Here is a 23894-nt window from a genome sequence, read left to right on the forward strand (position 1 = left end):
CTACAGAAGGACAAGCAAAGAAGATTTAAACTTGAGGGGACAGACTGACATAAGCTAACCAATTTGTGGGAATACTAACAGAAAATACTTGTCACCTCAAAGGGTAACCAGCAAATGACTGCAGTTGGTTAAAGAATAAATGAAAAATGTGACTTCCCACCTGTAAGCTGGAACACCTGCACTGCTTACAAAAATTGCTTTCGTTGGTAAACCATCTGCACAATTAAGACGTAATAATTGTGTAATTACCAAAATAACAGCTGATGTCAACATATATGATGGATTTGTGTAGTCAGCAAGAACGTGGTGCCATAACACATTACCCAGTATGGCTGAAAATGTTTATAAAATAACCATGTAAAGTAGCTAAAGTATAAAATTAATGGTTACAGGGCTGCCTTTTTCAGCCTTTCTTCAAGGGTGCTTTTGTCACTAAACTGTGCTGTTCTATCAAGAACTATCACAGCTAAACTTGGTAAACAAGGCAACGCATTGAAGCTTCTGATAGGAAGCAAATGTTCCTATTCTAGAAGTATGTGATTTCTGTGAAAATAAATATGACTACCTGTGAATGTCAGAGTGCTTGACCAACAACTATTCAAATGAAAGTAAAGGTGTTAAAATGATCCTGTCTCATCTCAGCCTAATGGGGCAACTAACATTGTTTGTTACAAGTTTCCCTTCAAGTCTTCTGACCACCTATTCTATTTCTTTAAGTCCCTCCATACTTCAAGTTTTAGGACCAGGATTTAAACTTTAAAACTTTACCCTGATTCAAACATCCACTCCCAGCTCTCTAGCCACTTGTTTCTAATCCCACTTCATTCACAGAGAATTAACCATGTCAAAAAACCTCCACGTGAGTGGAAGATACAGGCATCCAGAGAGGTGTCCAGGAGTTTAATAAAATAAAGTGATCTGAAAATCACAGCTCAAGGAAACCTCATTGAAAAACATTCTGCTGCCACATTTATTTATGCTTATACCTGGGAGTTTTGTAGTTCCAGTGTTTTCAATGAATCTCATTTCCCAGAGTCAATAGTGGGAGAGATCTCAGAGGTTAGTCTGGCTTTAACCCATTCAGAGCCTGTCTAGGACAGACTTGGTAACTGGCACTGCAGAACAGCTGGGGCAGGTCAGAAGTAGTGTGCTGCCTTTGAGAGCAGCCCTTCACAAACAGGCTTCTGGTTTTGTTAACATCTAAGGCTTCTCAAGCTTCAGTGTCCAGCTTTGGCTGAAGCACATTGCAGCAATCAGTCTTTGAGATTAGAGATGCACAGACATCACTTTATCCCACAGGGAAATGTTGTAAGCTTGTGGCCTTGAAGGGATGAATTAATCCAGCTATATTTCAGCCTGCATTTCCAGAAAACATTTCAGACATGATGGTAGGGCTGCTACACTATCTTCTCCTTGGGGCCTATCCTCCACAGGCCAAGAATCACTACCCTAATCTATTTAGAGTGGCAGATTCAAGCTGACAGCTGATATAAACACAACAGAAAAGTACCAGGAAAAGAATGAGTATACCTGTGAGCCATCTAGGGCTTGCAGTGACATGGCTTCATCACCCAGCCTCCAGTAGGAGCACACCTGCAGGTCTGAAATAGTTTCTAGCAAAGGGCTGTTTAAGGTCTCTGGCAACAACAAGCTTAAGAGCCCAGACAACAGACCAGTTGCTCCAAACACAATATAAGGCAGAGACCACTGTACAGATTTCTGGAAAAAATAACAAAATTAGGTTGAGATTGGTTCCTTGTAGCTCATATTGCATATTAAAGGATTTAGCCTTTACAACCATTCCCGCTGGCAGTGTTTGTGTTCCTATTCAGCACAAAACTCACCAATCCTTCTGCCATGAGTTTTTTTGTTTGTTTGTTTAGTTTTTTTACCAGTATTGCCAACTGTATCCTGTCAATACTATTAGAACCCCACAGATTTTATAATGAACTTTAAAAGAAACATCTGCTGAATTTGAACTCAATTCTTGCCTCTAATCTATGTACTTTTAAACAAACGTAACATTCCTCTGTAGAAGGGAATGGATACCCCAGAAACACAAACATGCTGCTTGGAGATCTCTTGAGGTCATCTAGGCCAACTACCTACTCTAAGCACAATTACAGCCTCAATCAGATAAGCTCAATCACTGCTTCACATAATCAAACAGCAAAAAATCTCCAAGGATGGAGATTCCCCCCCCTCAAGCAGAGGCTGCAGGCTGCATTAAGCCTCTCAAAAACACTATTCTCCAAATTTCTTCTCTAACCCGCAAGCCAAAACCAGCGATAAACATATGCTAACAATGAGGGATAGTATCAAAAGCCTTCCCTGCTCTCCTCCCTTTCCCCATCCATACTGCCCTCCATGATGAAATGGCTGACTATCAAATCAAGCTGGCTGAGAAGGAACTGTCCTTAATAAATCCATGTCCACTGATCCCAATTACCTTCCTTGCCTTCACATGCTTATAAACAGATTCTGGGAGGTCATGTCTCAGTCCTCCCACAGACTGAGTTAGAGGTGCTCAGCCTGTCACACCTGGGTCACACTTTCTGATATTGAAGACACACACAGGATGAGCCTTTTTCCTCCCACAGCTATCAGTGATCCTTCACTACAATAGTGGTTTACCACAGATGATGAAAACACTTGATGCACTATCACAACCATTCTTACGGAATCCTACCCCATGGAATGGAAAGCTTTCAGCTCTAAGTGTTCTTGAACCTACTGCTCCTCCTACTCTTTCCTCAACTTCCTTTTTGCTTCCTCTGCCTTCTCTTTCCTCAACTGTGCTGACAGGCAGAGTATTGGAGAGAAGCTTTGTCTCTCAAGACTGAAGCACAAGTATTTCAGCTTATTCCATGTCACCCACCAATGGGATGCCCCTCCCATTCATCCACAGACATATTTTTCTTTAGCTGACAGAATCCCTAGTTATGCTCCTGGCTAGTTTTAGCTTCAACTGAGCTTTGGCATTCCTGGCATCACCTGTAACAGCCCAAGCAATGTTTACACTTCTCTTTTGATGCCTGTCCCTGTTTTCACAGTAAAGAAGGCTCATTTTAAAACAGGGAAAGAGTTCGGCTGTTTGTTTCAAAAACTCACATCGTAGAGAGCAATTCTAAATTTATGAAAATAACAGGCTGTGATCAAATAAAAGACCAACATTTCATCTCTTATCTCAGCAGTTAACTTCTCCTATTTTTACTATTATGAGATCTCCAGGCAAAAGACACTGAAAATTCTTTAAAATACCAGAAGAAATGGTGAAACACAAAAATTACTGATTATTTTCTCAAATCAGGGTTCATTTGTTATGCAACCAGAGCTACTTTCATTTTCATGGAACCCCTTCAAACATTATGATCCAAGATTTGTGTCTCATGCAGTATCAAATCTCTGGCAGACACAATATAATGAATGCCCCAACTGCTACATAAAAGCTGCCTATTAAATCCACCTGGTAGACTGGCAGCACTCTTGGCTTTGCCTGTTGCTCCCCAGAGGTGTTCACACTCTCACCTGCCCAGTGCTTCGTTCTGCAGATCAAAAGGCTCTCTGTGCTCACCTGCCCTTTTGCTAACCTTCTGCCTCACATGTAAAATGGCAAATGGCAGAGAGGAATATTAACTGAAATGAGATCTGTCACATTAAAGGAATTGCCATGGGGCCTCAGCAAACAGCTGGGAAAAACTGGCACACTTTTTCCTGCGTACACATAACACACTAAGCACAGGAAAATAATGGTATCATCCCCATGTTTTGTTCTTTAGAATCTTTCTTTGCCTTGCCAGTGTATCTGATCTCCACATCACCTTCGTTTACTGAAAGGCAAATTGCTTTGCTGATATTTATAACCCATGGATATTTAATGAAGTGTACTGACATTAAAACGAACATTTTCTCAAAAATATGAGTTATTGAGCCCATACGCTTAATTTTGATGCAGTTCTTTTAACCACATGGGTGTTTTGTTATTGCTTGTGCAGGGTTTAAAATTTGGTATCACCACCTTGGTGATTTGAAGTATTTTATTTTAATGTCCATTAGATAGGTCCCAAAATTCCTACAAAGCTAAAATACCTTCTAAATTAAATAATGCTGAGATTCTGTCTAATCACACAGAAGATATTGCAATTTTGGCCTACCATAATACTGTTAAGACAGGCAATTTATGTATCTTAATTTATAAATGAAATTTATCCCAAACATTCCCATCTCTGCAAGCCTCTGATACACCAGAACCACAAAACAAGAATATATGTAACAGAAGTTCAGACAAACCAATGAAGGGACAAAAGGCGCAATGATTCCACCAACACGGGAAAACATTGAGCAGGCACCCATTCCAACATTCCTATAAAAAAAAACCAAAAAGAATTAATCTTTTGAAAAGTGTCACTGAGCAAGGAAAAAGATTCATCAGTCATTATCCTGAGCACATTAATTGGCAAAGGAAAGTCAAATGTAATATCCTGAGCACATTAATTGGTAAAGGAAAGTCAAATGTAACTGAAAGCATCCCAAGACAGGAATGAAATGTGTTTTTTGTGATTAAAATGAAGCAAAAACCCCCTTTAGATTCAGAGTTTTTACATACATACGTAGGCAAAACAAGTGCGATTTCAGTTCATGCATTTGGCCTGTGTCTAACACTGGCTGAATTCATTTATTCAAATCCTACTTATCATCAGATTTACCCACTGATGAAAAACACCACAGTACGGTTTCACTGGTGGCTGACCACCATATGCACCTCTATGGCAGAAGCTCCTGTCTTCCCTGTCAGCAGAAGCAGGGGGTGCTTCTGCCCTTACTGTTGCTCACACACAGCCTGAGAAGCATCAAGTTACTTCAACAAAGTTTATTAACCAGCCATCTTCAATGCTCCTGGTTAAGCACGTATGATGATAGAGTTGTCTGGTTTTATAAAGCGCTCATTAAAAGAAATATCTGCAGTGCTACAGTTACCCTCATTAGTAGGAGGGAGTTGTAAGCAGGCCAAGCAGATAAGGGTCTATTTTACTGTTACATAAAAATACACTCAGTCTGAAGAGAACACTGCAAACTTGATGGAAGAGGGAGTGAGAAGATAAGGGAAAAAATTTCAGACGTAAAACTACGTCTAACCTTTATATGTGACTGAAAAAATAAAATTAAAAACTATAGTTAATAGAAAAAAAAATAGAGGAATAAAAGATGATCATGTAAGAGAACCAGAAAAACGAAGACTTAAAATTAACTTGTGTTACCTTATGACTGTGGGATAAAGTTCTGATGTGTAGATGTAGACAATATTAAAAGCAGCACTGATTGTCAGTTTTCCCAGCAAAGACAGAGAGCGACTGTTCACCACAGCAAACACTCCAGTATCTGAGAGAGAAAATGTGACCTTTGTAAAGCTTTTGAGCACTCCAATACACCTCGAAGCATTTCAATCACACAATAGTATGGTGTGAAAAGGAATCTAGTGAAGAATCTAAAAGCTGAATCTACAACAGTATTTTCAGTCTACCACTAATTAAATACTAAATGAGTTCTATCAGAAAGTTCAAGAAAAGTATAACAGATACCTTTTCCAAAAGTGAGTACATGTTTTTAACAAGAGACATATTCATTGTCATTTCTATAGTATGACAATATTCTTCTAATATTATTACTTTGAAAGGAAGATGCTGTGAAGAATCACACTAAAATTCCCATCCAGCTTAGTTTATTAGAACATCCAGTGCTTATCTGCTTTTAACAGCCAAATCAGAGCTCATGCCCAGTGAAGACAGGTGCTTGCTTCTGGCCAGTGAGCCCTTTCACTTCCCCAAGCACTTCACCCCTGCCTGACTTGGGCAGTTCAGTACACAGCTGATTTCCTGGGGTCTCATGCTTCTGTCCTCTCTTTTCACATCTTATGTTTGGAATGACAAAAAATACTTGGTGACTGGTACCAGGCAAACCAGAATATTTCAAAGTGTCCATGCTGGAAAAATTCTGAAAACTTAAGTTGCATCCCTTTAAAAAAGCTTTACCTATGAGACCCACTGCCATCTAGGGCAAATTCTCTACTCTGTCATACATGTTTAATTTCTTGAATCACTCTTCAAGCATTTGAAACATTCTCTTACTTTATGAAAGGTAATATACATCCATATATCTTACAAGCAAGGTGAATTTATCTATCTGGTTTTAAAAATAAAAATTACTACATAATCTGAAAATTAACATTAGTGCATCTTCACACAAAAGATGTTAAATTTCACATTTTTTAAAGACTCCCCAATTCAGAAGTTTATCAGAATGCTCTCCTGAGCTGTAAGTTGTGTAGCCACATTACTACTGCCACAACCACACCACTTTTGAATATTACAAAGCAGTGTGGGAAAGATGGGAACTTGCTCCAGCACTCAGTTCTTCACATCTTCTAATACTGATCTTCCCCTTGGAGAGTTATATCCAAGTTGCACAGGTACCACTTACACTAACCTGTCATCTAGCTATTGGAGATACCACAAGAACATAATTCATTGGGATTATGTCAAAAACACTGGAAAGGAGCAACTGATGTGAACAGAAGTACAGGGCAGAATCCAAAGGCAAAAATTCAAATCCAAACCTTACTAACAAGTTTTCTCTAAGGTCTTAGGGAGGTTAATGCTTATTGTTCTTTTTCTAATGAGTTGGCCCATTAGAAAAATGAGCTTCTCCAGCTTCAAAAATTGAGACTCACATATGGTATGAGAGTATGGTATGAGAATATGGTATGGTATGAGCCTAATCTTCCAGCAGTCATCAAATTGTTATGCTGTAGGATGCTGCTTTTACCAGTTCTTATCACATACTCCAGAAACAAAAAACTACTTACCTCTCTTCTTCGGCAGAAACATGACAATAAGACAGGCCAATCCTCCCAGGAAGAGAAATGCACTCAGCGTTCGCTTCCGACCAAACCTGATACACAAAGATAACAAAGGTTTATATTTATATTCTGCATTAGGTTTGTGGGTTGCAGAGTAATGAAACCTCTGAATTCACACTGACTCCTTCTTTGCAGTTGGGAATTCTGAATTCCATCTTCCACCAACACCTCCTCTCACACCGTTTTTAAACAAGCTTCTGCTGCACACTTAACAAAATGAGTGCCAACTTTATACAGCGACTGGCAGTTTCTAGGATTTGGGGCTGCTTCCCGCTGTGTGTGACATTTGTAAAACTCCTCAGGAGACACAGAGCAGAGACTGGGAGGAAATTCTACAAAAACTGAGAGGCATTGGACAATGGCTCTCAATGTATCGTGGTTCAGGAAAAGGCAGAATATCTGCTCTGCTCTCACAGTAGCTCAGAGAGGTACTGCTATTGCAGGAGACCGCAGGACAGCCCAGGCGGAGTGGAGTCGGGATAGCTCTGTCCCAGCAGCGAGGATGGGATCACGGGGCAGCGGTGGGAAGGACGCTATCTAGTGTCAGCCTGCAGGCAGCGCAGCTTCCTCCCAGCTACACCAACCCCACCCAAGCCAGAGGGACGGCTCATGGTGAGGTGTGTGACTGAAAACAAGTTTAACTGCTATTTGAAACAGACATGAATCAATGGCACTTTCACATCGAAGTGTAAAGCCCACACAACAGATACAGGCTAGGAGGTGTGTGATACACAGAAAACCTATATTTGAGAAAAGTTATAAGGAAATCCTGAATGGGTTAATAAATTCCATACTTACCATTTTTGGTTAATCAAGTAAATACAGACTGGGTATGCTGGGATTTCTATCAAGCCTGACAGGGCTAAATTGGCATAAATATTTCCGCCTAAGTCACCCACATTAAGGGTAAGACCGTAGTAAACCAAGCTGCACACAAACCTGCAAAAGACAGGAGAAAAAAAAAAGCGAAATCAGAGCTGACACTTTGCCTGCCAAATTGAAGTACTGGTCTGGCACAATACAATATAAACTATATCTAGTGTTTCAGCAGATAGGTGTAAAATGTTTCCCTTTAAGTGTATGATGCCTTCTAGGCAAATAAAACATTTTGTCCCAGCAAAGACCCAATTCCTGACTTTCTCCTGAGTAAAACTTAAAACTACACTTATGAACAACATGCATAAACCAGTATAAAGTAAAAATACAATCATGACTATATTTATTATTTAACTTCTTATCCCTTTTGTTTTTATCAGGTTACACTTTCATCCACACTTTTTCCAATTGTGTCTAAACCAAATTTCTCAAGCAGTTCAAACAACACTTGAACCTTTTTTTAATTTCTACACCCTGGTCCCATTTTATTCATTCATTCTCCAAATCTGTTAACTTTTCTAATCCTATTGTCATGTTAACCCCTGTAAAAGGGAGTTGTCTTTACAGAGAGGAAAGAAACTGGTCATGAATTTGTTCTGCAGCAAATCAGCAATTCTCATTTAAGGAACAGAACTATCAACTATTTATTCTGCAGTTAGCACTTTGAAAAGCAACATGAAAACAGTTCAGTGCTGTATGCTGACAAAACCATTTGTTTTATTCTTAATTGACACATCTTACCCAAATATATGCATTATACAAGCAACTATATGAGCAGTCATGCCCAAGGACCTGCATACTATGTCACACATAAGGTTTTTTTAAAGAAGCAGCAAAAGACCTTGGAGCTACCAAGATATCTGAAAAAAAACCCAAAAACCAACAGGCACTTTTGGACTTAAATTTCTGCTAGTAACTGGAGGGAGCATCACGGGCTCCTGCTCCTCACTGCAGCAACAGCTAGCACTTTCTCTTAAGAACTGTTGCCTGCAATGTCTACTCATTAGACAAGGTAGGCCACCCACCTGCTAATGGGCTCCTTAGACACAAAACAAGAAATAATCCATGTGAAGAGATACTGACAGCTCTGGGCCTAAGAGGAGGACGCTGTGACCAATCTCAGCAGCCTTGTGGGGCAGAACAGAAGGGGCAGTTCTCAACTATTTTGAGACTCAAAACACAAGATAGAAATGCAGAGATAAAACACCTCAGAACTGGACTGTAAAAATGGCTTTGTGCTAGCAATGTACTAAGGAAATACTCCAATAGATACTTAAATACTATAAAGGATCCTTTTTAGGTACACGGTCCCTAACAATCTGTAGGATGAGGGAATCCTCAGCACCACATTCTCTCAAAGGCCAGTACCAGGTGAACATCATGATCAAGGTGCGTCCCAGGAGAATCCTGTATCGGAACAGGTCCAGAAAGCTGCCAGCCTCTCTGGAGCTCCTCTCCGCTGGCAGTTTTAATGAAAAAGTGCATTTCTGCTTGCGGTTCCTCCTGGCAATGAGGTAGAGGGCATCTTCCGCCTCGTTCAGACGGCCCTGGGAATAGAGCCAGCGGGGGGACTCAGGAATGAATCTGAAACACACACACACACACACAGGCACCTTTAGGGGTTTTCTTCTCCATGAGGCTGGACTTGTCTAAAGGAATAAGGCTGAAATGCACTTCAGTATAATAAAGAGTTTTCAAACAACCCTTCAGGTATAAAATTCATGTACTGAAAAAGAAACAAAGCATGTTGAAAGGAAATGTAAGCCGTACATAATTTAAATACCAAAAAATTACACTGAGTGCATACATATATACACACATAGAATGACACTACAAGTATGATTTTATACATATATACACATGTACACACAAGTACGATTAGGATCCTGTCTTTGGAGAATTCATAACAAAGGAGGCACACATTACTACAAGTAACACAGGATGCTTTTGTAAGACCCACTAGTTCCGTTTCTCATTTTCCACAAGACCAACTTCCACTTCCCAGTTTTCAGCTTTTTACCAAATTCTCTCCTGTAGACAAGAAGGCAGAAACTGTGCAAAGGTCATGCTCCTTGCGTGCACTCTTCACCTGACAGGTCTGTAACTCCAACAATATCTACTACACACATCTTCTATTATTTTGAGACTTCCAGAACTAATTTAAACTTCAGCCTTTGGCCAGAAGCTTTTTAAGATTTTTGCCTCAGACCAAAAATCTTCTTTTTCCTCTAAGTTTAAAAGAATATGATTTTGTGTTTTCACCAAAAAAAGAGCTTAGAAAGGAACATATTTTCTTCCCCAGGATAAAAATCTGATAGTATTTTCTACATTGAGTAATTTTTTAAGCAACGTGGCAGGGAGGCAGTGTGAAATTCGGAATTTAAAAAAAACCATTTCTTACAGGAAAGACAGGTTTCTGAGCACAGCTCTGAAGTCACGAGCATAACTCACTTCAATAAGTTGTACATATCAATCTGAAAGTTAATTTTTTTTCCAAGGGTGCCTATCCCCACAAGGTTTTAAATATCCAAAGTGTCATCTCTGCCTTTCACCTCATAAACAGCCTCAACCCTTCCCTGAGTTCTGATGCTTCCATTGAAAGGGTTGTGTGGATTTTTTGATGAGCAAAAGTTTTATTCAAAGAGTTACTGAAGTAAAATAGATGTTGGAAAGGAAAAGACCTCTAGTTTAAACAGCAGCTAAAGTTATTTTGCTCTTTTAGTTACTGAGACTTAGATGTCAGAAAGCAAGTAAGAAAAGCAGACCACACTGCATCACAGAGCTTTCAGTGCTAAAATTCACAAAGCCCCTACTATCTCCAAAAAGATCACATTTGAAAAATTAAAGGCAGCTGCCAATTTTTTCTTTTGCATGCCACTTTTAAGACTGGACAGGCAAGCAATTTTGATGCTGTTCCCTCTGTGTAAACACAGGAGCAGCATCATGTTCTCACATAAATACAAAATCATTCCTGTATCTTTTATCATGTATTCATAGTGCCTCGTAGCACACCAGTTTAGGTTATCTACAGCACACCAGCTAAAGAACAGGATGTGCTTCTCTTCCACCCTAGAGACTGTTCCCATCTACAGGAATACTGCACACACAGTACAGTGTACACTTACAGGCTCAGATATTGCAGCACTACTATTTGAAGAAACCACATACCATGTGGGGAGGAGGGGATGTGTACAAGTTGAGAGAAATACCTTATTTACATCATTTCATGCCATCCTAGAAAAGCAACTTGACTTAATAGTTTGGGTACTCTGTTTGATTTTTTTTTTTTTTTGACATCTTTCTTTATGAAACTCAGTTTCAACAACTTACAGAGAGAAGAGAAAGACGACTGCTCCTTCCAGATTAACCACAACAGCCAGAGTCCTCCAGGAACGAACGAAATACCCTAATAAAGCATACTGGGCAATTCCAACAGCAAAGAACAAGCCACCAATAGAACCTAACACACAAGTAAAAACAAAACAAAACATCATCACTTCTGTAAGAAACACTAGTAAATCTCAACAAATGGGATCAGACAAGAACTAACTCTTTACTAGTAAAAATTCATTCAGCAATTCAGGCAAAACCACAGTTCTTTGACCAAAGAACACCCTGGCCTTCATTCATGCAGAGCAGAAGTATTACATCTAATTGCAAAGATCAAATAAAAGCCCCTTCTACATCCTCCACACCCAACAAAGCCTTGTGAAAAATGAAGTCATCTAATTCCAAATATGTGTATGTATGCAGCATAAGTATGCACCTTTCTATGTGCAAAAATAAATACTATGAAACATTGAAAACCTGGTAGTTTTAGGAATATGTAGCATTCATTTACAGCTTCCATTATTTATTAGACACCCTATTTTAAAACAGGCTCAGCATAGCACTTCTTGGGTTTTGTAAGTCAGGCCCTGGAGCTCTAGTGATGCCTTAGGTTTTAGCTTTCATATTTTTCTGATTCTGTACTGCTTTAGTATGTAGTTCTGAACTCCATAATAAAGGATTGTAAGCTCTCTTCACAGAATAGCTAGACAAAACAATTATTTTTCTAGCTTGGGACCAAGGACCACTGATCCTAATTTCAGGCCCACGAGCATAAACAGCAGTGGACTGAAGAGAGAAAAACAAGATGGGACTTATAACCTAAAGCTATAGTTGGACAATTAACTCCAATATGCAAATGGATCAGAACTTATAAAAATGAGAGACCCCATGACCAGTTGTCCATTTTGTGACTATTTTGGTTCATCTTGGGTGTAGTGCTGGCTGGGCTCTTGTACTGCCCAAGGTGGATCCATTGAGGCCTTTTAATAAACACCTACTTTACTCTTTAACTCCATCTAGCCTCTGTTCCAGATCAGCCTTCACAAGGCATCAGTAGCACTACAGGTTACACTCATTTCTGAAGGACAGGTCCAACACTAGCAAATCAAGACAATCAAGGTCTGTATCTTCTAAATTCTAAGGGCAATTACTACATGGTACAACTTTTTAAAATAACATATAACAACAGTTTTCTCATCCTCCTATGACACAAAAACACTTCTGATTTCTTTTTAAGAACTGCCAGGAAGGAAACAATTATATGTAGTGTACGAACACTTGGCTGTGTTTAGCAGAGTCCAACATTCTGATTAGTAGAGCTCAGTTGTGACAAACCTTGGATGAGTATTTAGCTAGTAACATTCATGGGAGAGGTTTCAGCTGGATCTTTGTCAACTTGAGTGATGCAGAGATCTGAATGGCCCCAAGTCATCTGCCCTGCTTGTCCAAGGTTCATATTAAACAAGCAGAGTTCAAAGGCTGTGATCACAGATATGCTCAAGCAGAGCTAAATTTGCAACTGCTTTGTATGCCTCAAGTGGTGTGTGAGATTGAAATCTATGAATTCTGACAATAAAGGCAGTTTACCTGCTAATGCCCAGTAGGCTGTACCCACACACTCATTCAGCAGAACAAAGGCTACCAGGGACATCCCACCATTCATCATCCCTACCAAGAATCGGGAAACGGCAAAGAATTCATACGAGGGTGAGAATCCGTTTGCAACGGCAAACAAGATGTCAAGTGCAAAACCTGGAAAACAAAGCAAAAAGATTCATTTTAGAAGGGTACCTAAAGAAACAGAAGCAGTTACTGGTATCTTTACTTGATGCCCAGTGGCATCTGTCCTGAGCCATCATAGTAAACACCATCACCACAAGTTTGGAAAGAAATTTAAGTACCTAGAGTCACTATCCAAAAGGAGGGGACACAGAAGGAGTGCTTTTCTGATACACAGTTTGCAGTTTGAACCTTTAAATTCAGTTCATAGCACACAGTTTTTTTATACAGCCAGAACCACTGCCTGACTCCTGTTAAAGATGGCTTTATATTTATCCCTGATACAGAAGCCACCAAATATCCCTCCTCATTTTTAGAGAGCCGTGTAAAGAAACCAGAGAAGAGAAACACTGCCAGGGGACAATACATGATGGGTTTGCACAGAGACCAGGCCCACCTTTTTGTGCTTTGAATGAGTGCTGTTCCTTCGAAGAAAAACAAAAAGCATAAAACATTTATTTAAACTCTACATGCTCATGCATTGACACACAACTTTATACATACACAAAACATGCAGTTTTAAATGCTGTTTCATCTGGGGACAGTTAGAAAGCTTATGAGCTTCAAAAGAGTATGAGCATCACAAATACATAAAAATTAAATCATGCAGACAGGGGACAAAACATGCAACAAATGCCTAACAGGTTATACAGGTAAGAATGCAGTTATAAAACTACTAAACATACTAATTGCAACTTGCAGAGATCCCATGAGCTCAACATTGCACGAGTGAAAGCCTTTTACGGCATGACTCACAAACCCAGAACGCCTCGCAGAAATCCAAATGGTGACTGAATAGTGAAATACTGATTTGTTGTCTCAACTTCTATGGCACAAGTATATTGGAATGCCAAAACAAACAAAACCACAGCACATGATTTTCAGCTGCATATCAAGCTCTCAGCAGGAACTGGGCTGCTGCCACTGATCTTGAGGGACACGACACCTTCACGCCATTAATGCTGTCGAGGGGTTACCTGTGAGATAGACTTTCTTCCTCCCGAAGCGATCGGACAGCTGTCCAAAGGAGATGGCTCCAACAAACACACCACTGAAGTAGAAAGAACTGGCAGCACTGACTTTGTACGATGCATTGCCAATTAAAAACCACTGGACGGAGGGGGAAGAAAAACCAGAAACAACAAACCAGCAAAAAGGCAAATTAATCAGAATCCAAACAGTTCACCAACAGCTAATAGCTGGAGGGGATGTTACAAATTTTAACGATCAAACTCTTCATAAATCTCCTAAGCATCATATTCAGTAAATCATCATTCCCCACTGCTGTCTCCCAAACTCCTTGCAGGATACTAATAATCACAGTTCTCCCAAATCAAATGCAGTCTTTGGTTCTGAAATCAAGAACAGATTCCTCACAATACTCTAATTTTTGCAGCTTTCTCCCACTTTCCTTCTTCTGCCTTCTTTTACATAAAGCTGTTTACCTAAACCGATTCAGATCTACCTACTGACATGTGTCACTGCAGTGTGTAGAACACACATTGTGAAAAAATAGTTGTGGTTTATGTCTGAAGATACTCCTGCACATGCTCCTCTTTATGAACTGTCTTGTCCCTGAGCAATACTTTGGTAGCAGGCTAGTCAGGTTTTCTGCACACACTCATCTTTTTCACAGTGTACTTCATCACTTCCAGTTCTCTTCAATTCCAATACAAATACATCTTGAAAGGTTTGATTCTTAGAGACTTAATGTCTCAAGTTGAACCTGACAAAATTCTTTGCCCCACAGAAGTGCAGAATGAAAATAGACCATGCTCTCAATGTACAAAAGTTATTTTCTTTTGTATTCTAAACACTCCACATCTTCTGTTCTTTTCTTTCACTATTCCTCTTGCAACTTGAGATAATGTTTCCTTTTAGTGACAACCAACTCTTCTTCCTGTGCTGGTAAGCTGGTGATTATGTCATTATCCCTGCAATAACTCTCTAATCTTCTCCTCATAATCTCCTCTTCCTCTACCAAAATCTCATTAAATATCCTCTCTAGCAAAGCTTATATTATTTCAAAGCTCAGTTATAAACTACCTCATCATGAGAACAGAGCCATGCAATTAAACCTCACAAAGATTAGGATGCTAACAAAACATCATTCATAAGCTCCAAGAAAATAATTTGCTTACTTTCTCTATCTGCTTCATTTTGAATTGTTACTTTAACAGGCAGGTAGTTACTGATAATAGTAGGAAATGCATCCATAAAGTGCCAAGACTGACAAAATTCAACTGAAACCAACCATATGACCATAAATCAGCTTTTGAAACTTCTGCAAACTTCAAAAACAATTGCCAGAAAAATGCATTTGTTAAACAATTGCATATGAGATTAATTTTATCCTGGAAAAACATGGTCAGTTTGTTTTATAACAGCTACAAGAATCATGCCCCAAATTTTGGTATAAAAATTTTAAAAGCTGCCAACATGAAAACTGTTGATGTGAGACACTTTCTGAATCATTCAGGGATTAAGGGATAATTTGGTTGTAAAGCAAAATTTCTTCTCAAGATTTATCTCAATGTCTAAGCCCTTTAGAGAGCTCAAGGCTTTTCTACATAAAAACATGCTACATATACGGTTATTCAGAAATCAAGCTTTTTACAATCTTTTTCAGTGTAAATTTGTAATGGTCATGCTATCAATGATGCCACAAGGTTAAGCATTGACACGTCCTCTTTCAATGTAGGAAAAAACTTCTTTACAATCAATCATGAAATTAGATTAATAATGAATTAGTGGTGAAATATTCTCCAGCTATGTATGTTCTCTCTTAAAATGCTTGTGCTTAGCACATAACCTCCAAATACACCAAATATTTAGCTAAAAATTCATAAAAACTGTACTTTAATAGAGGGAAACAGAAGAGGTATGAAGATTTTATTCAAATGGGCCTCTACTGAAACATATGCTACAGAATTAGAAAGCAGACTCTACACAAGTTGCCTTGAGGTTGGGGTTTTTTGGGTTTTTTTTGGTTGGGGAGATTTTTAGGTTTTTTTCTTGCTCAAGCAGGCTTTGTTCTTTACCTGCATTTCTTAATTATGCAACCAAAATGTATAAAGATCAGTATAAAATCTATGTCTTATGCTAGGCTCTACAAGCATGTCTGACTTGTCAAGTTTAAGAGAGTAAAAGATTCTTGGGCAAGTTAAAAAAAAAACCAAAAAAACAAAAAAGAAGAACCCCAGAGAAAATTTAAAAACCTTACCGAGTTTTAAATAATGCTTAAGAAATTCACCATCCATTAAAATTTTAATTTAAATGGTATCACAAGTACTCATATCCTCTTTACTGAGAGAATAAGAAGCAATGCCTTTGGTACACAAAGACTTGGTACTGCTCCAAAGCTGGCCATTTTGATTAATATGCTCCTAACCAATAAACTGCTTTACAGGAGTAATTTGGATAGCATTAATATCTCAGGATAATAGCCACAAACTATCAAGTGGAACTACACTTGACTCCACAGTTCAGCTCTACATTCAGGCCTTGTAACCAATGCACTCAGGGCTCTCATAAAGAGAAATTTGACATTAACAGTTACTGACAGACCCAGGAAGGGCAGGTGTTGCACACATCAGTGCAGAGTCTGGAATCATTCCTGTAGGGACTATGGCTAGACCATGAAAGAAATCACTTAAAAAACACAGAGGTCGTGCCAACAAAGCCAAAGCTTGTTTTGGAATAGAATGTGAGGGATCTGCTTTGTCCACCTGACTCCCCACTGCCCACGTTCTTGCATGCGGAGCTGCAAAAACTGCAGGAGCCAGTTCCTCTCCAGTTCCTCCAGTGCTTGCTAACTGCATGATGGATGCACTACATGCACTGGAGCTCAGCAAGAGGATGGCCAGAAAGAGCTCAGAGTCCATAAAGGATTGTGAGCAAATTAGTAAAATGAATGTCATGATTCCAGCTCAAATGTGGAACCAGGCTGCAGGATGCAATAGGTAACCTCTACACAGAAATGGTGGAAGTTTTGGAGCAGAACACTGATCAAGATCTGCATAGCAACATAAAGCTAGCTTTTGTTGCCAGTAAAGACATGAGCACATTACCTGGGCTCTAGCTGGAGGTAGCACATTTCATTTGCTAATCAAAACATCCATTAGTATGCAAGAAACAGCAGTACAAAGAGACCCCCAAAACCATCTCAGTAAGATTTACTACTCACACACGAGACTGCCGAGCACAACTCAGACTCACCTCAGAGACAATGGACGTGAAGTTGCTGCTGAAGTGTACGTGCTCGCGCACCTCGCTGCTGTTGGCAGTCAGAAGCCATTCCCCAAAAGCTCCCTGCTCGCTCACTGAGTGGTTGCCATGGCTCTCATTAGCTGAGAGCCCCTGGAGATCCCACTGGTAGGGAGGAGTTGCACCCACCAATGCGATGAGGATGGCTTCAGTGGCCACATAGAGCTGGTGTGAAAGACAAAAAACATCAGAGATGCTCAGCTTGAATCCAAGTAATGTCTCCTCCACAGCTGTGTGAAAAATGCCAATCACTTAGTTTAAAATTTTAAAAGTTTAACAGTAATAAAATTATTATAAAAATAGTAATACAATTAGAGTAATAATAATTTGGGCAATTTGATTTAGGACAATATGAGACAATAGAAACAAAGAGTTACGGACGTCCGGGTACCTTTTTCTGGGCAGCATAAGCCCAAAAAGGACACATATTAACAGAGGATTAACTCTTAAAAGCAACAGCCTGTTGCTTTTAAGCATATTCATATATCTCACACATGATGCATAAATTCCATCCAAACACAGGATTCTGTCTGGTCATCATGAACTTTTTCCTCATAATCCTAATGGCATGATCCTGCCCGAGCGAGGAGGGAAGAAGTTCATTTCTCCTGACAATGGAGCAATAAATTCTCTTTCTCTGAAAGATTTAGGTGTCCTGTGACTGCTATCTCAGTGCGAGTCCATTCTTTAAAAAAAACTATCCTACATAGCATAGTTTCTATTTTAACATTTTGTTATAACCTAAAACTGTATTTAATACACTACTTAAGAGAATTAATACAGCATTACTTTCTAACACAACACATATAATATTCATTTTAATATCTGCGAAAAGCCAATCATATAATACACATTTTTCACAGCCGGATTGAATCAGTATTAAAAGCATTCCTACTTTTCTATTTGTCTTCTGCCACTATGAGATGTCATGTATAGCCCTTATTTACCAAACAGCACACACTGAAGAACCACAGCTTCAACAAAGTGGTTCTTGCACTTTTTATGTGTGCAATATTTGAGAGAAGTTTCCCTCCTGACACCTTTCCCTCAGTCAGAGAGCCCCAAGTCCCACCCACAGCAGGTACAGATCATGGATGGAGGAAAAGCTATTTGATGTAGGGTCTCCTCAAGCCAGGTCTTATAGGCTCTTGGAGATTTATATCACATGGCATAAAATGGCATAAAATCAGCAGGATGGCTTCTGTGGCAGTGTTGGAAACAGAAAAGTTTTAATAAAAGGCAAAATAACAAAGCTTTTTACAGAGAAAAATCGAGCCAGGACAAGAGGTTCTTGCTCTTGGTAAATCACCTCACAAAATCAATTAGTTCCTTTGTTCTCTTCTTTTTCTAGTAAATTAGTTAGGCGGGACTTTAGGGCTTCTGTCCAATTTGCTATCCTTAAGTTTGAGGTGAAGTCTCCAAGGTACTACGAGGTGTCTTTCTACCTAATTGAGGAGAGAAACTCATGGGCGTTTTTCCTTTTTCAGGAAACAAAGGACAGTTTTGTCACTCCGTCAACAGGGGGCACATTCCTACAGCTATTTGGATGTGCTAAGGAGGAGAAAACCCCTATTCTTTAATGCAATATATTACTCTTCTATCTTCTCCTTCCACCTGTGCAGTTCACTCCTCTAATTCGGTATTTGGGCTAGATCTCCTCACCATGTTTTCATATCTAATCCTTCCCAGTTTTGACAAAATGAATTCTTTGCTGGCTTTCTAACTTCTGCGGACCTGTTTTGCTTTTAGAAGAGACAGGAACACCACACATGCTTTTTTAATATACCTAAATAATAACAGATACACACAAGGTCTAAATAGTGATCAAGTCACCTTTGTTTAGGAAAAAATAAATAAAACTGCCGGAAACCCAGACATTTCAAGTCTGGTCCAGAGCTGGTTTGCTGCTGTTTGCTGAGAAGAATATTCATAGGTCACATTACAACTACAGCTTAAAACCCCATGGTTCGAGACCTGTTTGAATATAGAAGTGGCACAAATTCTGCCAGAGAAGATGGATCATGAAGTCTTGAGAGAGACAAAAGGCATTGTTAGTAACAGCCCCACACTCTCCAAATAAAACTGCTTCATCTCAAGCCCTTATTGATGAACTGTACTCGGCACAATGGTTCCTGATAAAACAAACCAAACCCTTCCTCCCAAACTCATTCATGCCTCTCCAACCTTCAAACCCTACTTGGGTACCTCCTGAACAGTCCTTGCTCTGCTCCCAGCATCTCCTCCCCATGTTCTTGGGAAGAACATACCCACAGGACGTGTGTTCTCTCAGAAGGCTGCTTCACAAATAATTCACAAAACTGGGAGAACCATGGGTACAAAAAAAGCAGCCTGAGGACCTCTCAATTCTGATGCAAGCAACACCAGATAATACTGCTCTGTTCTGCACAACAGCTGAGCAGCTGGAGTTACACCCAGATCTAAATGAGAATTACTACTAAGCTAAAACAGAGCCTCGAGTTATTATCTGAAAGCAATTTTTCCCATTAGCTCCTCTTTGTATTCTACTTGATAAACTGCTACTTTAGTGGCAGGAGGTAGATAAATATTTTTTTAAAATAATTCTCTTTCAAGTTTCCATTTTCAGAAGAAATTTGGAAAAACAAACAGTTGAGTGTTATTATTTAAGTTGAAGAACAACTTCTAGATCGACAACAACGAAAAGTAAAAGAGCTCATCTGGGAAAGAAGGCAATGACTAAGATCACATGGGAAAAGAGATTTTAAAAAGCTGAGTGACCACGTTGCTAGGGATGTGTGGATACAGTACTCTCAAGAACAACTTGAAATTACTGAGAAATGAGAATTACAGGTCATGATGTGTGGTGCATCCCCCTACACTGACTCACTCAGACAATTATGTGCCATGGCTAAGTGATAACATCCTTGCTTTTGTTCCTGTGAAATAATAAGCATATTTTTGAAGTAGGTCAAGAAGATAAATCCTCAAGACATTTGGTTTCAAGAAGGAAAACATAACATTTTCCATTTTTACACGAGGTGAAACCAGCTGTAGAAAACTGAATAGAAAAATAAGTGATTGCAGGCACATGCAGAAACACTACAGCAATAATCAGCCTTTGACATCCTAGTGGGTGCAGCAACTAAGGATATCACAAAGACAAAAACACTTTCAATTGATTTGTGCACTCAGCAAACCACATGAAGATAGAGATGTGTTTTGATATTATCAAATAGTATTGTTCTATACTCAAGTTCACTGAATCACTGCTGATACAAAACTCTCTTTCCTAATGGGCACCTGCCTTGTATTCTGGATAAGAGGTACAGTAAACCCTATTAATCTCATTGTGGAAACAAAACAAAGCCCACAAAACACCCCCAAAATTCACTGACAATTCTCAAGGTCAGAAGCATTTTCTAGAAGTGATTTTAAAAACATGATGAAGGAAACTCTAGACTTAATTACAAAATAAAGCTTTCATTTAAGTAAGAGTTGTGTTAATGAATCTGAAGATTTCTCCCTTAAGAACTCTAAATGCTTGCATTTAGTATTAGTAACATACTTGTGCAGACTGGTGAACAACACAAAGCAGTAACAAATCAAATAGAAATGTTATATAACAACTGCGTAAAATATAAAATGACTACATAATATGCATTGTGGCAAACAAAGCCCTTGATTTTGCATTTGTTCTATAACCCAAATCAAGTCAAATATATGTCATTTAGTGTATAGTTCCCTTTCATAAAATGTTTTAATTGGCTCTATATGGATATTAACAGTTCCCTACCAAATTCCCTCCACTGATCTGTATTAATCAGGATGAATACCAAGTAAAGGGGGAAAGGCACCAGCTCCCAGTCACTGATGATGAGATGCTTAGAGTTCTATTAGTTGAAGTTTCTCCTATTTGTCAATATTCTATTTAGGTTAAAATTTTATAGTCTGCCTAAATTAGAAGACTGTGGTGTAAGGGAATTTATTAAAAGGCAATGCCATAATAACCTGTAAACTTTCATGTTCCCTGCTAAGTAGAAGGGATTTTAGTTAGCCAGTTCAAGCTATTTCACTAATACACTTTGAAATTAACTTTAAAATAATATTAACAGAAGTGACCAGTTTTCCAGGTGTTTGTTTTCATAATAAATTACAACCAAGAAAGACGCAGAACCTCCAATAAGACTAGCAAGGAAGGGGAAGAATGAATTTAAAGTTTCATTTGTGTATAGTGAAATGAGCACAAAAATAATGTAAGAAACTCTTTTAGACCTTATAATTTACCCATTATGAAGCACAAATGAAAAAACAAAAGCAAGACTTCGATTCTAGGAAGAGGAGCTTTCAACATGTTTTAGTCAGCTCATCAGCAATTCTCAACTAGCCTGGTCATTCTAGACAAGTATCAGTGGAAGCATTCATTGCTGAACAAAATAATGAGTAAGACAGTAACTTCTGACATTTCCAATACAGAAACATTAAAACTGCACCCTGAGGAAAGACAGAAATTAAGGAAGAACAATGAATGACCTTGCTCTGGCAGAAGCTTTGGATAGAGAGATGGTTACAGTTCAGGATTAGAGTAATTTCTTCTGAACCCATGATAAGCAGCTGAAAAGCTGGAGGGCAACCTCATTTTTGAAAATCTGACGATGTCATCTGCTCTAAGTCATCTCCAAAGGGTGATTTGGCTTTAAATTCACATTATTTTTTCTCCTCAACAACTCCTATGTAGAAAAGCCCTACAATGTCTTCATGCCTCAGAATTATTTTTTGCTGCTGACAACACATTCCTCCATGAAAGTATCCTTCCCTTCCTGGTGGCATGGTAAGAGGGAGAACACAGTAAGACAGAGGAAAAGCTGTAGTTAAAGCAAAGAATCACCATGTGCAGAAGAACATGACATCTCAGTTCCTTACAAAGGCCAGACCCATTCTGACAGGAAATACTTCCCATGCAGAATGCAACCATTGTTGGTTGTTATAACCTGTGACACCAAGGACAGAGTGGACACATATTTTGAAAGACCTTAGGGTTTCTGCAGACAAACAGAGAAAACAGAAAACCTACACAGTTTAGAGTTTTTAAGCCTGAAACTGCTGGCCTCCAAAATCCACAGCAAAAAGTCCAAAATCTGTCCAAAACCTTACATAACTTCAACCTAGAAATTCTTTAACATCCACAATGGAGACAAACACTGCACAGCAGACCACAACTCTTAGAGCCTCACCTCCGAAAGGTTTGTGGAAAATGCCCCTCAAGCTTCCCCCTCCAGTTCCAACTATCCAAATAGTTTATGAATATAATGCAAAGCCCAGGAGGGGACCATCCCAATGGTATTATAGGGTAACATGAAAAATAGTCAGCAACTGCTGGCAAAAAAAGCAGGAACTGTGGGCTGACAAGTACCAGGCAGGGTTTAGTCCTGCTTCCACAAGCATGATTATTCTTTTGTCTGCATTTCACGTTTGCCCCTCTTTCTCTCCATACTTTGCAGTCTGTGTTGGCTATAAACTTACCTGAGTCACAGGCAGTATTTTAAGAGATCAAAGTCCTCACCTGTGCATGACATTTTGGGACACTGCCAAGGAATACTGGGTGAGCATCCTGCTCTCAGAGAGGCAGTTCTGCTAAGATTATAAGAAAAGCACATTCTTGGCTCAAGCATTTAACTTGGTAATTTAGTGATTACTTCCAAAGTTCTTGTTTAAGTATCCAGACTAAAAGACAATGCTGACATTTGTATAAGCTACTTTCATTTATTTATTCATTTTAAGGACCTGCATGAGGGCAAGCAATTAGATCTACTTGTGTTTTGTTTATGGGTTTTTTTAAACTGAAAATGTCTTCTGTTTACTACTATTTCAGAGCATGAAATAGTAGTGTGATGCTCCAGAACTGAAAAAAATACGCTTTTCCAGTTACATTGTGGAACTTGCTAAACCATTAATTTTCAGCTTAGAGGCCTCAGAATTCACTGAATTACTTCTTAAAAGTGCTCAGAAAAATAATTAAGAATTACAAAACTGTTTCAGCACTCTTAAATTTACTGTAAAAAGGCATAACCTCTTCAGGAGGAAGTCTGTCAAGGGTCTACAAATTGAAAGATATTAAAGGACTCTGATATTTATATATTTTTAAGACATCACTAACTAAACATCACACCACAAAGTTTTGTAACCTACACACACAACTCGCTCCATCTTTCCTTATATGAGGATCTCAAAACCTTCATCAAGCCTTCCAAGGCAAATTCTTAACACCCTTTCACCCTGAGCCCACCACAACTGGAAAAAAGACCAGGTAAACACTACGTTTAACCAGGTTACACTGCAAACTTAGTCAGAGATCATATTGTAAACAGACAAGACCTAGAAAACAGATGTTATTGCTCCAGAGGGACTCCAGTCCCACTGGGCTAACACTTGGAAAAAGCAAACAGGTTTTGCTTAATGTAAACAATACACAAGAAGCACTGTCTTAAAGAAGTAGTTATATTAACTATTCCAGTTAAAATAACAAAGACATTTGAGAACACAAAACTTTATCAGAAATGAAGAGCAACTACCTCATGCAAGTGGCAAACAACTACTCTGAGTTCAATTACACACCTACTAATTCTCTCACCCAAGAGGAAAGGAATTTAGAGCCTCTAAAATGGAGACGTGTCAGTGAGGAGTGCCTTGATATTGCTAGTGGAAAAACACAGGTAATTTATTGCCTACAAAACATGGCAAGTCAGAGACT

At 39.0% G+C, this 23894-nt stretch overlaps 1 protein-coding gene across 2 annotated transcripts in view; it reads right to left on the reverse strand.

Moving 5' to 3' along the window:
* Window positions 1-23894, reverse strand: part of SLC22A15 (solute carrier family 22 member 15) — a 40597-nt gene that overhangs the window by 9915 nt on the left and 6788 nt on the right. For both annotated transcript variants that reach the window (XR_009116011.1, XM_058045478.1), the window contains exons 2-11: window positions 17120-17332; window positions 13879-14011; window positions 12710-12874; window positions 11123-11252; window positions 9161-9376; window positions 7715-7855; window positions 6863-6948; window positions 5259-5379; window positions 4291-4363; window positions 1531-1719 (exon numbers count right to left, since the gene is read on the reverse strand). Coding sequence is in view for 1 of the 2 variants with exons in the window: in XM_058045478.1 (XP_057901461.1) it covers window positions 1531-1719; window positions 4291-4363; window positions 5259-5379; window positions 6863-6948; window positions 7715-7855; window positions 9161-9376; window positions 11123-11252; window positions 12710-12874; window positions 13879-14011; window positions 17120-17332 (1467 nt within the window). In the remaining variant the exon portion in view is untranslated. The remainder of the gene's footprint in view (window positions 1-1530; window positions 1720-4290; window positions 4364-5258; window positions 5380-6862; window positions 6949-7714; window positions 7856-9160; window positions 9377-11122; window positions 11253-12709; window positions 12875-13878; window positions 14012-17119; window positions 17333-23894) is intronic.

This window comes from Melospiza georgiana, chromosome 2 (genome assembly GCF_028018845.1).
Source record: "Melospiza georgiana isolate bMelGeo1 chromosome 2, bMelGeo1.pri, whole genome shotgun sequence".
NCBI classification, from domain to species: domain Eukaryota; kingdom Metazoa; phylum Chordata; class Aves; order Passeriformes; family Passerellidae; genus Melospiza; species Melospiza georgiana.